General features: G+C 41.2%; 1 protein-coding gene across 1 annotated transcript in view; it reads right to left on the reverse strand.

Moving 5' to 3' along the window:
- Positions 1–213: 213 nt before the first annotated feature.
- Positions 214–17,472, reverse strand: part of LOC309571197 (ephrin type-B receptor 5) — a gene marked incomplete at its 5' end in the record, with an annotated part of 47,762 nt that continues 30,503 nt past the window's right edge. Inside the window, 11 exons of the mRNA XM_082278483.1 lie at positions 214–454; positions 1,507–1,662; positions 2,924–3,117; positions 3,268–3,417; positions 4,442–4,657; positions 5,573–5,820; positions 6,218–6,337; positions 6,453–6,508; positions 9,267–9,381; positions 10,161–10,323; positions 11,313–11,437. Of these exons, the coding sequence (XP_082134609.1) occupies positions 346–454; positions 1,507–1,662; positions 2,924–3,117; positions 3,268–3,417; positions 4,442–4,657; positions 5,573–5,820; positions 6,218–6,337; positions 6,453–6,508; positions 9,267–9,381; positions 10,161–10,323; positions 11,313–11,437 (1,652 nt within the window). The 3' untranslated portion in view covers positions 214–345. The remainder of the gene's footprint in view (positions 455–1,506; positions 1,663–2,923; positions 3,118–3,267; positions 3,418–4,441; positions 4,658–5,572; positions 5,821–6,217; positions 6,338–6,452; positions 6,509–9,266; positions 9,382–10,160; positions 10,324–11,312; positions 11,438–17,472) is intronic.

Raw genomic sequence — 17,472 nt, forward strand, 5'->3', positions numbered from 1 at the left:
GTTGTCAGGTACCTTTTTTTGGCAGACAATAGGCAACAGGTGCTTGTGATCTGTCCAAGCCATTATTCCATTTCTGCCCCGTGTTATTACAACCTTCCCACCCCAAACCCATTCCCAATGTATGACGTCAGCCACATGTAATTGTCACCAGTCATTTAGCTCTGCTTTCAAATCACGGCAAGGCCTTGCTTTTGTTCATGGAACAGGACATGTAGTGTGCACTCTCTGGGTGCATTAAGTCTTCAAGTAGCATACTGACATCTTTTTCTTACATTGAAAATCCCTCTGAATTCCCCCAGAACCTTTCCAGAGTTTGAGACTAGTGGAATGAGGATGATGTAAACATCACACTTCAACTGGTTCAAGTTGATTCAAATGGACTCGCATGAGCTGGATGCTATTTAGAATCTTCTTCTGGTGACCAACGAGGGTGATTCCAATACGCTGGATATCTCTGCAAAAGAAGAGAGGACATAGAAGTTGTTAAAATGAGCTGCTTGTTCTCAACAGACTCAGTCCATTTTGCTGTAGATGCAAATCAACGTGTATGGATGTGTGTGTGTGTGCCTGTCTGTGTCTGAGAAACAGCTGACAAGGCTTCTGCTTTTGCTTGACAAATGTGTGTGGGTGGAGGGGGTGTTGGCAGAACTTGGTAGGTACAAAAAGAAGCAGTGGAACTGGGCCACGAAAAGGATCAGAGGGCTGATCTCCTACAGAAAAAAGAGAGTTGGAGTTGTTCAGCCAGAAGAGGAGAAGGCTCCAGAATGATCTTCAACATGTAATTGAACTGACAATTCAATATGTAAAGGGGGCTTACAAGAAAGATGGAGAATGATTTTTTACCAGGCCCTGTAGTGACCGGACAAGGGGTGGTGGCTTTAATCAGAAAGAGGGTAGGTTTAGACTGGAGATAAGGAAGGGTAGTGGGACACAGGAACAGGCTGCCAGGAGAAGTTGTGGATGTCCCAACTCTGTAAACATTCAAAGTCAGGTTGGACAGCGCTCTGAGCAACATCATCTAGTGAAAGGTGTCCCTGCTCATGGCAGGGGTGTTGGACTAGAATATCTTTAAAGGTCTCCTCTAACCCAAACCATTCTGTGATTCCAAGAATGTTCCTTTTTCTGGATTCTTTCTTCTACATAACACTTCAATCCAGTATACTGTGTGGCTGCTTCTACGCATCTACTTAAAAGTGGCTGTTATTATCTGTGCTAGCTGTCATGAACATTCTGATGTAACAGGCTCTCTGCAACACTGACAATATGTTTTCTGATGCACACTGGATCAGAATTAATGCTTATAAAAACAGATTACAAGTGTATAATGGCATGGATGGCGTCCAGAGGCCCTAGTAATATGCAAGGAACAGTAGCTACTTTGCTTTGGCTTCCCTCTTGTTTTTCATGAGTATGTGTTTTCCATACAGCCAATTTCTCAGACTGCTTTCACTTTCTGCATGGAAAACTCAGTGTCTGGTATCTGTTGCTCTGTGCCCTGCTACTTACTCGACAGTCATGCGTGATATGACATCGAATGTAGCCAGACCGGCCTGGTCAAAATTCTCCTTGTAGCGGCCCATCTTGATAGCATCCAACCACTCGTGGGCATTGCTGAGGGAAGGGAAATCTGGAGGACAGTTGCTCAGGAGAGGCTGAGATGGTCTGCAAAAGAGGCAGGTTCTAAAACCCAAGTTACCAACTTCAGCTGACCACACTAGTAAAGTAAGAGTTATGAGAGGCAGAGAATGCAGCCTCTGAAGAGGACAGAATGAAGAACAATGACAGTTTGTTCTTCATGCCCTGACTCCTGAAGTCCCACCTCGATGTGCTGTTTCCAGGCTACCTGTGTCCCTTTTTCTGCCTGAAAACAATCAACCAACCCAAGAAATTGATTCTCCCTACCCATTGCCCATATTCTCTCAGGTACATTCTCTGCTTGTTGCCCAAGATCTTTCCACACTTTCCTGGTCTAGACCTATTAGCTGGGCAAAGAGCTGCAGTGAGGAGGTTTCTGAGAGACACATGAGACCTTATATACCTATTTACCTTTGTGACTAGGTCTCCCTCTCCTAGATGTTCTCTTTGGGTCACATAGTAACCTATGAGACAATGAGCATGTTGTTTCAGCTCCAACACCCATCAGAAAAAAGAATTGCAGTAAAAGGCCAAAGAAATGACTGTTGACACACGGCATTTTCTCTTCTCCTCATCATATGAATCTATCCCAAAGCTATAACACTCTTTATGTGCTGCTTTTAGTAAACTGGGCATCACTAGATACTTTTCCCCTCTCCCAGCTGTGGAGTACATTCCACTGAGAAAAGATTTATAACCACAGGGAAAAACCCTCCAGGCCAGCAGGATGTAATTTCGTCATCAGCCCAGCAGCCAACTAACCTTGGCACCATTTATCCCTCCAGAGACTTCTTCTTTGCTGACCTCCTGCCTCTTGTTCCATCAGACTGCAAAATGCAGTTGGGAAAATATGGGATGTAAGCTGCAGTTCTAATTATTCTTATCTAGAGACTTCCTTCCCTCCATAAGCTAAGGTCTTCTTTTTCTTCATCATCTCTTGTGGTCACACAATATGGTGTGATCACAGAGTATCTCGTGCAGCTGCACCCAGATGTGTCCCTCCCTTCAGTCCCTATGATCCCTCAGTCATTCATCCCCAGTGCAACTCACTGAGATTTATCTCCTGTCACATTCAGCACTCACAACTCCACATTAACTGAATCAGGATACACAGTTCTTCCAACCTGCTTCCTCATTTTTTTTTTCCCTTCCTGTTTGTTCCCAGTCTCAAATGAGAGGGTTAGAAACAAAACTATATAGCCTGATTTATGGCTTTCTTTTCCTTTTCCTTTTCATGATGCCTACTGAGAAAAAAGTCCTATTATTTTGCATTAAATGCCCATCTCACCTGCTGGTCCCAGTGCCAGTGGCTTTGAGGGCTGATGGCTTGCGAATCATTTTATCCAGGGCACTGACTATTTGCTCAAATTTGGGTCTCTGGACCCTTTCCTTCTGCCAGCAGTCAAGCATCAGCAGGTGCAAAACAGTTGGGCAGTCTGGGGGTGGTGGAAGGCGATAGTCCTGGTCAATGGCATTAATTACCTGCAGGAAAAAAAAGAAAAAAGCTTTATCACAACTGGGAAAATAAAAGACAAAAGAGCTTCAAACACTCTTGTGTGTATGGCTTTCTTCTGCTTGAATTGATACAGGACAGAGAGGCAGACGTACATCCTCACCACTTCTAAAACTTACATCCTGATTGGACATGTCCCAGTAAGGCCTCTCACCGTAGGACATCACCTCCCACATGACAATGCCATAGCTCCAGACATCACTGGAGGAGGTGAACTTGCGGTACTGGATGGCTTCAGGGGCGGTCCAGCGGATGGGGATTTTGCAGCCCTGGGAAGCAGACAGAAAGCAACCAGAACGTAGTGAGATAAGCACTAATTGTGAAAACAACATCACTGAAACAATCAGATGTTAGTAGCCCAACACAACCCTGAGCATGATAGTCTCATTGATTCTGCCTGGTTCAATTCATACTATGTTCAAGATTTTCAGCTGGTTTTACTGACAAGTATAAACGGAAAGAGAGAATCAAGCTACCTTGCTGCTACAAATCCCATGATTTTATACTTTCACAGCTTTACTTTGCAGCATTTGAAAGTGGCATATAGCTAAATCCTCCTGAACCACAATCATTTAGAAATCTAAAGCCATTTAAATAATGCCAAACTGCAGCACTAAGGTCAGAGACTTAGTAGCTTGCATTAACTCCTTTCTCTTTCCACCTTGACCTCTCTAACTGCAGGTATGACCTACAAGATGAAATATCATTCAGGTGCTGGTTCTTCAAAATGCACAGATCTAAAAATTGTTCCACTTTTCAGTGACTGGAATCTTCATCCCCTTCTTTTTCAATCCACCTGCTATACTCCCACCCCTTTTGTAGTATATGTGACAGCTGTCACAATTTCACAGGCAATAAGCTCATTTGATGGTTGGTTGTAAGCCCATAAATACACTTAGTCCATTTATCCTCTCTGTACGAGAAAACTCAACTCTTTCTTCAAAGAGTGGCAGTACAGGACTGTAATCTCTCCTTCAGTCCTTTATGCTTCCTATGAAAAGCTAATGAAAGGGGGAAGGTAACAGCTACATCAGGCTGCGAGATTTGACCTACTCACCATCATGCCACAAAGAATATCACTGAGACTTCACACGGCAGAGTGGCTCAGATCCTCAGTTATTTTTACGTTTTACTGCTTTGGAACAAATAGCCCACAAGATAGAAGGCTCTATCCACTCTTCTCTGTGGTCTCAAGATGGACTAAAGAGGGTACACCAAACCAAGGAGGAACACAGGAAAAAATTCTATCTGTCAGCACTACTGTGAGTAACTCCCACCACAGCAGTGACTCACCAGACCCCCAGTGTAGGTGGGATTAGAAGCATCATCCTCCAGGAAGCGGGACAACCCGAAGTCTGACACCTTGCACACCAGGTTGCTGTTGACCAGGATGTTCCGTGCTGCCAGGTCCCGATGCACATAGTTCATGTCTGCGAGGTAGCGCATGCCGGCTGCAATCCCCCGCAGCATTCCCACCAGCTGCAGCACACTGAACTGCCCTTCCTTCTGCTGCAAGGGAGGAGGCAAACACAGGCTCTCACGACCACAGAACATGAAGCCAACAGGGGAGACTAACAAAGAGCAAAGGAACAAGGTGGATTTATGAAGTTAGAGAACATACATCTTAACTTCAGCCACAATCTGAAGGTTCAGGGACAACAAATAACAAAGGAGGGTGGGCTTAAAGCAATGAACCTCAAATGAAATCAGACATTGGTGACCTTTTCCTGAAGGCAAACCTCCTCTTGTGGCCACATCTCCCTTTAGTATCCTACACCTAACCTCGCTAACTACTAAGATGGCTAAACGAATGTGAGCAGACAAATCTGCTTTTACTAAGATCTTTAAAATGGGTTCTATGCAGTTCTACTCAATGGGTTCACGTGCTCTTCAGTTTGTACATGCCAAAGCATTTGTGGCTGAATTAGCACATGAATCAGTAAAAAAAGAGAAGTGAAGCAGCTATACTACATAGATTGTCCATATTTGTGTTTCGTTACTAGAAAACGTGAAATCCAAAAATAACTGCAAGTTTCATTACTTCATTACAATGTTGAAACGTGAAAATATTCTGTGAAATAAAGACTGAAAAACATTATTAGAAAGGAAAAATTTGGAACATGTACACAAGCAACTGAAAGGGTGTGTACAGAGATAAACAATTTGGTACTATTAATTATTTGAGCTGGAGAAGTCTAAAATACTGCAGAAATTTTATATGATCATTGAGCCTTTGGAGCATTTTCACCACGCTGGCCTGAAACCACTTACTGTGGTAATTTGCTATCATTTCTATTGCATCTGAAGAGGGCAACTGAGGATTTAGGGAGACAGGAGTGAAGAGGAAAGACAGGAGAAATTATCAGATCTGAGACTGGCACACAGCAAGATGAAGAGGTTAATGGTTCTGGGAGACTCTGGTACCCTGAGAAAGGAATCCAGTGATCCATTCTCCATGAACTCTGTGACAATCATGACTGGTCGACTCTTGGTGACCACCCCCTCCAGGTGGATGACATTGGGATGCTCAAATTGCCCCATGATGCTGGCTTCACTCAGGAACTCCCGCCGCTGCTCCTCTGTGTAACCTGACTTCAAGGTCTTAATAGCTACTGTGTATTCACGCTTCCCTGGGTGTTTCAGACGCCCAAAGCACACCTCTCCAAACTCTCCTGTCAGGGAGGGAAGAAACACACCTCAAGTAAGGAAACACAGCAATGGATTTTAGTCAGATGTACTAAAGCATTCTACTGTGAATGACTTTGGGCGCTGCTTGGAAATAGGGCTACTGGGAATGTTTAGATTAAGGCAAAGTTCTTGGTGAAGGTTGGAGACTACATCTTCATGGTTCAAATGAGGAGTTCTGAGACTTCAAAGGGTGTTTTTAACTTGGTTTAGAGCCAGCAGCTAAGGGTCAGTAGGCTCAGATGAATTTTGGTAATAATGGAGGTTTAGATATCCTGGGACACTTGATGTACCATGGATTCATGGGTCCATTTGAGGCCAGTAGTGTGCCAGGTCTCAAGGGGAACAAGAAGGCACTTCAAAATCTGCAGATTCTCACACTACCTGATCCAATGACCTCCTCAATCTTGATGAGGGACACATCAATCTCCTTGGCAAATTCTCGAATGGCTTCATTGGGATCTTCGTAAGTTGAAGGATCAATGTAATACTTCACTCCGAGTCCTGCAGTGGGGGAAACAGCCCAAAACATCACCAGAATCAAACCCTGAGACACACAGCTGCTAATGAGTCCTGAAAAGAGACAGGCCCTTGCCATCTGTTGCTCAAGCACACTTACCTCGTGCACCGATATACTGCTGCAGGCGATCTGTGTATGGAGTCTCTCGCCTTTTACTGCAGGACACAAAGGAAAGGAAAGTCAAAACACACACAAGAGTCTCTCATCAGATGCTGGGGTAGGCTTCTCAGTGCAAGGCTCAGAGAATCCTTGAAATTAGGGGTGGAAGATGGGTGTTAAGATCCTGCCCATCTCCTGGTAACCAGTGCATGCTTGTTTTCTACGTGGTAGTTTTTACACCACTGTTTCACCCCCACTTTAGAAATGAAAAATGATAGGGCTTTCAACACTATCCTGAAAAAAAATTACAGTTTAACATCACTGCCTTAGAAGTTTTCTTGCTATTCAGGCTAAATTTGCATTTTAATTTCATTAAATTACAACAAATTATTCTTTTCAATTATAATCTAAGCCATCTTCTGTGATGCCTTTTAAATTCTTCAAAAACATTCTAACAGCCATTTACTCTAATGATTAACATGTATAGATTTCCCCCAATTATTTTTCCTCCTGGCTTTGTTTAACAGCATTTACTTTGGCCATTCTTTTCATAAGTACGGTACCCGAACCAAGCCACACAGACCCAGATAGACAGAAATCTGTCCCGTGATGTGATTTTTGCATGTGCAGATCAAAACAGGTATGGTCTTTATATTGTAAAGTTTATTGCATATATGCATCTCATTTCCAGTAAGCATAGGTCTTTCTCAGCACAGGCATTTCTCAGATTTCATTCTCCTTCTAAATGTGTATCATTCAAGTATTTATTTCTTGCATAATCTAATTATTTTAGGAGTTTCATCCTATTCTTTTTTTGCTCTAAGTATATTTTCCATTTTCAAGATACTTCCTTTGTTCCAAAGTGTTCATTCTTTTTCCAAATAATGTGCATTTCATCAGTTTCCAATAGTTTCCAATCATCCTATTAATTAGACCAGATTGTAAATCAGACCCTACAGTATCCTGCAGTATCCCTGCTGTCTGCATGGATTTGTGTCAACTCATATGTTTTGCTGTTTCAGCATAAGACCTTTTAGCTGCTGATTCAATTAGCATTTGAAGACAAAGTATCACAAAACATTATGTTACTTTTATGAACATAAGTAATTCTGACATTCTAACAGCTAACTGTATTCTTCTTACTTGTCAGACTTATCTCTTTAAACTCTGCTTTCAAAACCACAGGCAGTTCTACCTTCAAAATTTTTTCTCTTGTGCAAAGAAATTTGCTTTACTGGGGATCTCTACGTAAGAGCTCCAACTCTGTTGTTAAACCTGAATGCCAGGTCTACATTAATGGTTTTTTATAGGTTATCTAACAAACTAATTGTTTTCTGTATAAAAAACCAACAAAACAGTTAGCTAAAATAGATGTTTCACATTGCATATTTCTTGAAAAATGTGTACCAACAATTCATAAAAACAAGTTAAAGTCACAGCATTTGACTCTACATATGTTCAACCTTTTAAAGAACTACTCATTTCATCTGGTGTTCCTCATTTTCTGCATCTTCAAACTTACTTTTCTTATCAAGGACAAATTTAAAATAGAAATTTGGTATCTCCATGTTTTCTGAAAAGCTGCCTATTAACTGCACATAACTCTTTAAATATAAATGAACATATTTTTTATGATATTTCCTCATATGTATATTTACAGATGCCATTAATGTCTTTCCCCAACACAGTTTTGGTAATATTAACTTATTCTGGGTTTGGTTCATTTTTTTTAGAAAAATATATGCTTTATTGAGTTGTGCACAGAATATCACATTTCCAGCTGTAACAAGAAATTGTATTTTTAACAGTTCAAAGCTACAAAAGGAGGCAACATTTCAAAAATAACAATATTTGATAATTCTTTTCTTTGCAGAAAGAAAAATATTGAAAGAGAATATACATGAGAGGAGAAAACAAATGTGGAAAAGGGAAGAGAACAAAAAAGAAAACATTAAAACTAGACGTCACTTTCTAAAGTAGTTTATACATTTTTTTAGATCAGTAGAAAAAGCTAAAAAGTCCCTCTTGTGCAGAGGCACGGTAGAGCAAAGATACAGAAATCCATTACTGATAATCTAGGGGATTAAGTTCAAACCTCAGTAAATTCAAGGAGTGGGTAATGACTGTTTCTTTTCTTCAAATAACAAAATCCCCATTGTTTACTTTTGTACCTCTACAAAAAAAGCAACCCTTACTTTTTTCTCTTTAAAATTTCTGTCCTTTTTTTTTTTTTTTTTGCTGTAACAGATTATCTCTACAACCTCTTATATGCCCTTTATTCTTTCCAAAATGGAAAGTGGTATTTGCTTTCTTTAACCTCTATTTTATGAGCTAGCATTCCATAGAACCATTGGGGTTGTATAGATTTTATTCTTCAGCACATGAGCACCCTTGTCTCTTGGTTCTTGGTGAAAGGGTACTTATCACCTTCTAAATAACTGGATAAGCATACTTATTCCACCAGTCCTTCTCCACTACATTGTTTCACTCTCCACTTGCTTGCCTAAAATGCAATTTACAGTCCCTTCTTTACAGTGATACATTTGAATACCTTTTGAGTATCAGCTCTGAAATGCTTTCCTTGTGTTCGTATTGCTAACTAGCCAAATATCAGCTAAGTACATGAGTGGTTTACCAAAGGAGAGGCTCCTCAGATAGGAGTAATGGGGCAGGATCTTTCCTTAATTAGAGAAAGGCATCTCAAGGACATCTGGATAAATGCAGATCAGGCTGTTTCCCTTGGGACGGGGTTATGTTGCAGGGGTAAGGAAGTTCCACTGTCTGAAGTGCACATGAGCAGCTCAAGGAATTCACCTCTTGAAGATGATGGCAAGGATGGCAATGGCAGCAATTACCAAAAAGGCCAGACCCCCGAGTGCTGAGCCCACGATCAGTGGCAGTCGGTCCTGCACCATCTCCGAGCGCTCCCCTGGCAAGGAAGACACACATACACACACACATGGATGCAGAGGACAGGAGCTGTGAAGAGTTCCCTTCTGCTCACTACATCTCACCCGTAATTCTGTCCCTAACAGCCCTTTGCTCCCCAGTCACAGTGCTTCTCCAGTGCCTTCCTTCCTACATCTGAAAAGCCAGTGCTCCCTCTGAATCATCTTTTTCTTCCCCTGGTCTACTGACAGCTGCCAATCACTTTAAGCACAGGCTAGCTCTACACCTGGGCTGTAATCCACTGGTCCCCTATTAATGTAGCTTCCCAGTGGCATACTTGAGTACCTTTGATCCGTACCAAAATGATGGTGATCCTGCTGGAAGGCAAGCTTCTGCACATATGCCTGTGTCCCATCTACCTTTGTGTCCCATGTCCCACCTATCTTTAAGACATTCACAGAGCTTTCAGCTGTAGGACGTCCCCTGACAGCTGGGGGGGGGCCAAACTACAGTGGTGTATGTAGTGCCCTGTCCCCCTAAAGAGATTTTTACTGGCACACTCTGTGCCTGCTGGTCAGAGGCACCGAGGCAACAAGGAGCAGGGCTGGGGAGCATGGCAGTAGTGTAAACAATACCCTCAGACAGCATGAAGCTTCTCTGAGTGAACAAATCTGCATATGCAAATTATTATAAACAGAAACACAAGTTGAGTAGGAGTGTCTGGTAGCAGTCCTCCAGAGGATAAGCCAACACACTCAGGGACACATGCAAGTGTAAGGTGATCATGTGCAGACCTCGGGACAAAATGGTAGCACTCACCTCCTGTTGAAGTCTGGAAATACATCTTCCCACTGTAAGGGCCGTAGCCAACTGCTGTCCTAGCACGCACTTGGAAGGCATAGATCTTGCCTGGGCTCAGGCTTGATATGGTGGCCATGTTGGTCTCACTAGTTAAGGTCAGTGAATTATCCTCATCTTCTGCCTGTGAATTTCAATGACCAAAAAGGAATGTGAAACTTCTGCCTACACTGCTTGCTCCCCTCATCAAGGCATGACAGTTTCCATGTCAACCCAGTATTCTTTGAGCCTCTTACAGAGCCTCCCAACAACAGCTGCTATTCCAGACCTTACTTCCTTGCACACTACTCATTCCTCACTGCTGCTTCTCATTCCCCCAAGCCTGGGCTTCCCGCAAAGCTCTGCTAAAGACTCTTAATCTAAACAAAAGTGAGAGACAAAACTTTGTCCTGTGGTTTGCTTTCTACAAACTCCAAATTCATATACTCTCCTAGGAGAATTCAGAGCAAGAACACATGTAATGCTGTGTTCAGGAAGCTGCTAGACATGTTATCACAAATAGCAGTATTTTTTACCACTAACAGTAGCCCTGCAAAATCCTGCAAAAATATTTATGTGAAAGACCAGTAATATGGAATAGGAGTTTGTATGAACAGCCCCACACATCTCTTCCCCTCAAGTCAGATGGATTAGGAGTCACAAGACGTGAATGGAGGACAAATTTGTATTTGCCACCCTGTAATTCCAGCACACAAAGAGGTATTTGCCACTTAGCAAATGAAAGAGTGCATTCCTCCTCATGGAATTTCTTAGAGATGTCTATCCAGGCATAAATGGGGACACGAGACTTCCCCTCAGAAACAAATGACAGACTTGCAGTGAATCCAATTCCAGCAAACGTATTTAGAAACTTCAGCTCCTTCCACTGTTACCTGCGTCAGTTGACGCTAAACTTATTGTTAGCCACAGCTTTTACGTTTAAACAAGTGTCTTCTCTTTTTTTTTAAATTAACATTGTCCCTAGATGTTTCCAAGTTGGGAAATGCAGATGGACTGATGCCAGATGACACATATATCACAAACTTTTGGTATTGCTACTTTGCTCCTTCCTCATAATTGAAGCATTTTTTTCCATCTCCCAGACAGAAGTGCTCAGTATCACTTTCTGCTCACCTTGTCAAAGTAGCGTAGCTGGTAATCCAGGATGATCCCATTGGGCTGGTCCGGCTGAGGCCACGACAGTGTGATGCTATTGGTAGTACGACTCACCTGATGCATCATAGGCACGGCAGAGGGGACTGGAATAAAAGACAAAAAGGGATAAGCTTAAAAATGAAGTATAATTGAATATTCATTATGATGAGTAAATAAGTTAGGTCAGCTCTTCCTTTAATTTTCCTTAGTTCACATTATGAAATGCTTTGTAAAATAACCAGAAGAAATCCAGGCACAATACTACTCTGCTGGGAGATACAGTCATTGACAACTCAGACAGAAAGAAAATGAAAAAATCCACATCCAACTGATTATGCACAGGAGTTAAGAAATCATCTGTATTGTAGCTGGAATATAATTCTGATCTTCAAATGTGCAATTTTTACATGCAAGATGAGAAGGTGCTCCATGCCACCACCTTGTTTTAAGATCACACTTGGACAAAGAATGGGACAGTGGTCAGAACAAAAGCAGAACACATTACTTCTCTTCTGCTTCTCCCCCAGGTTGGAATTCTTTTCCTGGGGGGAAAAAATCAAGGATGGGCTACCAGAGTAATGGAGGCCTCGCATGTGAAGCTTTCTGGAGAATGGAAATCCACTTCTACCAAAACCATTCATGAGCCCATGTGCACACACATGCACACTCTGCGGGTTCATGCAAGAGCTAAGAGAGTAGGAGTTTCATCTTAGGAAGAGATTTCCAAGCAAAAATTTCAGGATAATTTTAAGAGGATCTTTCAGCCTGCCAGCTGTCTTTCCACAAAACTCTTCTCAAGTTATGCTTTCTCTCTGCAAACAAAATGTCACGTTGCCAAGAAACCTACAGGTAAGCAGCTAGGGAATCCTCATTTTCCTAATGGATGCAACATTTTCAGCAACATTTGAATTTTCCAGAAAAAGCATGCCAATGAAAAGCTGCCACCAAACACCACCGGTTTTACAAAATAGACATAAACTTCCTTGATGTGAGGAATGAAGCACAGACATTTGGCAAATGATCAAAACCTGCAGAATAGCATTTTCTTCCCTCATAAATTATGAAAAAGATAAAAGGATTGTTTTTAATAACAAGATAAAATTATTCTGAAAAACATATTTCAGAAGGGCTTCAAACAGCACAGGCAAGTGGGAACTAATTTAAAAATGTAAATGAAACAAAAATGTAAGAGTCTAAGCAATAAAATGCTTTCTCTCCTCCTTATTCCTTTCATTTTTTACCATTGCTTGTTCTTCAAACAATATTACACAACTACTTCACCTGCCATTGAGAATGTTGTGACAAGAATGGAAGAGAGTTAACAATTAACCAAGACCATATGTAGCGTTTAAGACGCAAATGAATGATACTATCAAAATGTCAGTAGGTAACCGGTCAGTTAACATTTGATCAAGACAGATTCTGCTACATTTAAGGTTCCAAAGAGTTTAACTCCCTTCCCTGAGACATAAAGCAAACACAGAGGGAGAGATGCAAACCTAAATACACAGCTACATTGCCAGGGAACAGCCCACTTCTTTCAGCTTTTGGACGAAGATTTTACAGAATTATCAGAGTTAAATCTTCCCTCAATTCCTCTCCTTCCCACCTGCAACAGTTATTCGTCCCTTGCTTCTCATTCCTTCCCTACCCCCAATTTTTCCCCTACCTAGAAGAATTAATCAAATAAAGAAAAAATCAAAACATCACTCAAGCATATCTCTTGACCATGTGCCACAGCATTCTAGAATGTTCCTATTATCCAGGTATGTCCATCAGTCAGGGTAATCAGATGGTGGTGGTGGGGGCAACCAGGATAATGCAGCCTGTTGTATTAAAAAATAGCAAATTAGGCACAAATAGGTGATTTGTGCCTAATAAGCATACAGTGCTTAGGGCAAAAGCCATTAAAAACTCTCAGAAATAAAACCAGCTATGAATCACTGCAAGGCAGGTTGTCTTCAATCTGCCTCTCTGAGATAGAGTGTAGATTTTGATTCATGTTTGTCTCTCTTTTAAGGACCTAAAAAATTATGAACCACTGGCCAGGGAGCTCTTCCATCACTTCATGTAAAAAAGATATCAAGACTTCTCCTTTGAAAAATTCCATACTAACATGGTATGAATACTAATACTAAAGTGATGTGCAATGTGACAATGATTGTTGGTGGAGTAAATACATACTTCCTGTCAGAGGTGTATTATCAGGTTATTCTCCCAGTGTTAATACATTAGGAAATAAAAAGTTCAAGATTTTATGTCTACAGACATTCAAAGTACCATACCTCCGCTGCCACAGAAGTGCTAGGTGAGTATTTTCCCTTGTTTGCATGCCAACTACTAAAAATGTTTGTAACATAACTTTGCTTTCAAAGCTTTGTTTTGTATACAAAAATGTGTCCAGCTTTATATGGATTTTTCAGTTTTATTCATTCTTTTCACATGGGGTTTTTATAGACATAGACATGTTAGGTCCCTGTCTCTAATGGCAGCTGAAATCACAGGGCCTGATTCAGTCCAATCTGGGCAGTTGGACTAGATGATCACTGTAAGTTCATTTCCAACTATTCTATTCTATTCTATTCTATTCTATTCTATTCTATTCTAATTTCTATTTCTATTTCTATTCTATTCTATTCTTCTGTTTACTGAGATTAAAAAAATGCTGTGAGACCAGAACTCTAATTAAGACTTGTATGGAAAATTCTTGCCCATATCAACCTAGTTAAAGCTGCAAAGAAGTCCAAATACCAGTTAAATACAACTACCAGATTCTGTATTTTGTGGGTTGTCAGCTGCAACCCTTCTACACTGCAGGACAAATTTTTTCCTGGCAGCAGACATGTGCCTGCAAGATTAAATCTATCTCAATCAACAGACTAGGTAAGGAAGGAATGTGAAGGAAGTGCAGACTTGAGCAAGAATATATGGCAATCCCCATTTATGCAGAGCACAGCCAAGTGCGATTCTTGGTAGACCATGAGCATCTCTGGCATGTGGCATTCAATCCATATTCCATTCCATGAAGATACTTCAGGAGAGCCAATGTGACCCCTTTGTGCTTATGCCTGGAAAAGTCCCATGGGTAACGCCCTGGAGGGAAGAGTGACTCAAAAAAGCTAGTTCATGTGCAAGGATTGCCTCTCCCAGGTGCAAGAGCAATCCATCCCAACAAGCATGAATTCAGGCAAAAAATGCCAACAGGACTGCATGTTTGAACAAGGAGCTGCTAGCTAAACTCAAGACACAAAAAGGAGGTACATGGAGGGTAGAAGCACGGATAGGTAGCCTGAGAGGAACATAGAGACATTGCCCAAACACGTAGACTTGTGGCTAGGAAAGCCAGAGCCTATCTGGAATCACATCTGGCACAGAATGTCAAAAGCAAGAAGGGTTTCTCTAAGAACAGAAGTAGCTCAAGGAAGAGGGAAAATGTGGGCCAGCTGCTGGGTGGTGCAGGGGTCCAGGTGACACAGGACACCTTCTTCACATCAGTCTTTCCTAGCAAGTCTTGCCTTTAGGAACACCAGGTCCTGCAGAACTAGGGTAAAGTCTGCAGCCAGGAAGATCTTCCTCATGCCAGATCAGGCAACTGAATATTTAGGCAAACTACATAATTCCATGGCCCCTGATGGGATGCGTCCATCAGGGCACTGCCTCATGCCATTTTGAGACCACTCTTGATAATCTTTGAATCATCATGGTGACTGTGAGAGGTGCATGAGGACTAGTGGAAAAGAAATGTCACTCCTCTGCTCAACATGGGAAAGAAGGAGGATCCAGGGATGTGCAGGCAGCTAAGCCTCACCTTTATCCAAAGGAGTTGTTGAGTCTCCAACTTTGGCCATATTCAAAAGTGTTCTAGCTGTGCAATTTGCTTGAGGTGACCCTGGTGAGCAGAGGGATTGGAGAATACATTCTCCAGAAGTCTTTTCCAAGCTTAGCCATTTTCTGATTCTGAGGAGACACTCATTCAGAAGTACAGACCAGACATCCATGGACTACAGACAACTGGCTTGTGGGTCATCACTCAGCTGGGATTCAAACTAAACCCTGCCAAGGCCTGTGTGGTCTATCTAGTTATTTATCCTTCCATCTTGCCCCACAATCTTCTGAAATTATACAGTTTGATCAACCTCAGGCAGGCCTCTAATGTTCTCTAACATGCCTCTATATTCTCTAATAGTAGTCCCAAATCTGCCATTCTCACTCTTATTTCACTTTCATTACCTCTTCAGGTATCCTATTTTCCTCATCTTGCAAGCAGATGACGTGAAGACCCTAGCTTTGTTCCATACAGCTTCCCAAATACTATCTTCAAGCAAGATCAGTCTGAATGCAGCATGGAAATGCCCTTCTTGATGTGTTTATTATCTTATCTTTATTTAAAAAATGTCTTACATTTTCCCACACATTTCACTTTAGTTCTGGCCCTTTCTCTAAATATCCAAAAATCCTTTAAAAGTATCTTGGATTGTCTTCTGTCATAACCTTGTACTTTTGCTCTCTATGGATGAAGAGTGGTTTAAAAGGGCAAATTAGTCAGTTATTTTAACTTCCTTTACCTCTATTATTATTAGGTTTTGTGGATGCATTCCACTCATGCTTAATAAAGAGGAAAATAGCCTTTATGACACAAGGTACCATGTTTTACTTTGTATTTTATATTTATACTTGCTCAAAAGGTTTCTGCCTTCATTTAAACAGTAACTGAAACCTGAATTGTGGAAACAAGCACATCCATTCTCTGCTCATGCTGCAGAGATTGGGCATAGTGAAGAGAGAAACTGGAATAGTTCCTTTTTGTGGTGTGACCACAGAAATTGTTATTAATTCCCAGTCATAGCTGGGCAAATCCATTAAAGATGGCTAAGTTGACAAATGTCATTAACGTCACTAAGGGAAAAATTAGAACTTAAAAGAGTATTTTTGCTGTTCCTACGTGAATAGAAAACAAAAAAGTTGAATTCTTAGGGAACTTTGGTTGGTGCTCAGGGTTGACAATTAGGTAATAAATAAGGAAACAGCTAACTACTTTGAAAAACAATGTATTTCATTCAGAGGACAATGAACACTCACACTCCACTCGCTGTACCTGCTGGCTTTAGCCTGACAAAACACAATAGTATGTAGTTTTTGACAGCTCTCTTCTTATTTCTTTCTTGTTTTGAACTAGAAAATGCCTTGCCTTTGTCCCTGCTTTGGCCAAGTAAATCTACTGTACTCTTTTGGCTCCCCTTGGAAAAGCAAACATCTTCAAGCAATTCATCATTTCCCTTCATAATCTCATAATCACATCTGGCATTTAAATTCTTTCCTCTTATCATACCATTTCATGTGAAAATCTTCTGTCAGGTCCTCTTAAACTTCCTGGCACTACCCAAAAGTGTCCTTGTCCCTATTCAGCCTCTTACACAAACCTTCAGACTGTCTAGCACTCATTTCTGCAGCTCTACAGATTTTTGGTATCGCCAGGTCCCACTGCTCTGATTCCCATTGATGCAGAAGGCTGCTACATGTATTTTCACAGGTACAAGGCAATCAGGTCAGAAAACAACCTTTATCCTCATATACCTCTACTAGCTCTCAGAATGTCTGGATTCAGTTAAAAAAAACCCCAATACACTTGCTTTTAGAAGTCTGCATTGATTTGTTCCAACATTTAAATCTCTGCTGCCTTTCTCTCTTCCTCTTCTTTCTAGGAACGCAACAACTGCCTGAACGAATAAGCTCCATAGCATGTCTCTGGCAACAGACATTACTACATGCTTCAGTGAAACTTGCAGAGAAAAAATGGTCGTTCCAGGTAGTTACAGCTGTGCATAGAAGAAGTTTCTTCACAGACCTTTAAATGAAAACCTGACCTCTGTCCTGAGACATGAGAAGAGGTATTTGTTTACCCTGATAAGTACACTTGAAGATGCTAAAATAACGAATAAAATTTTAGTCAGGTTTTTTTTTGTAATAATACGGTAGGAGTTTAAGTTCTTTGCATTTTTGTGTGTCAGGTTCACACCTGTGAAGAAGTGTAACTTAATTAGAATTACATAATTACCTTTCATCATGTGGTTTCTGCTATCTGGAACAGCCTTCCAACATCTCTCTATACATCCTGACATTTATTTAGGTATTCACCCTC

This window comes from Coloeus monedula (genome assembly GCF_965178545.1).
Source record: "Coloeus monedula genome assembly, chromosome: 3".
Taxonomy (NCBI): Eukaryota; Metazoa; Chordata; class Aves; order Passeriformes; family Corvidae; genus Coloeus; species Coloeus monedula.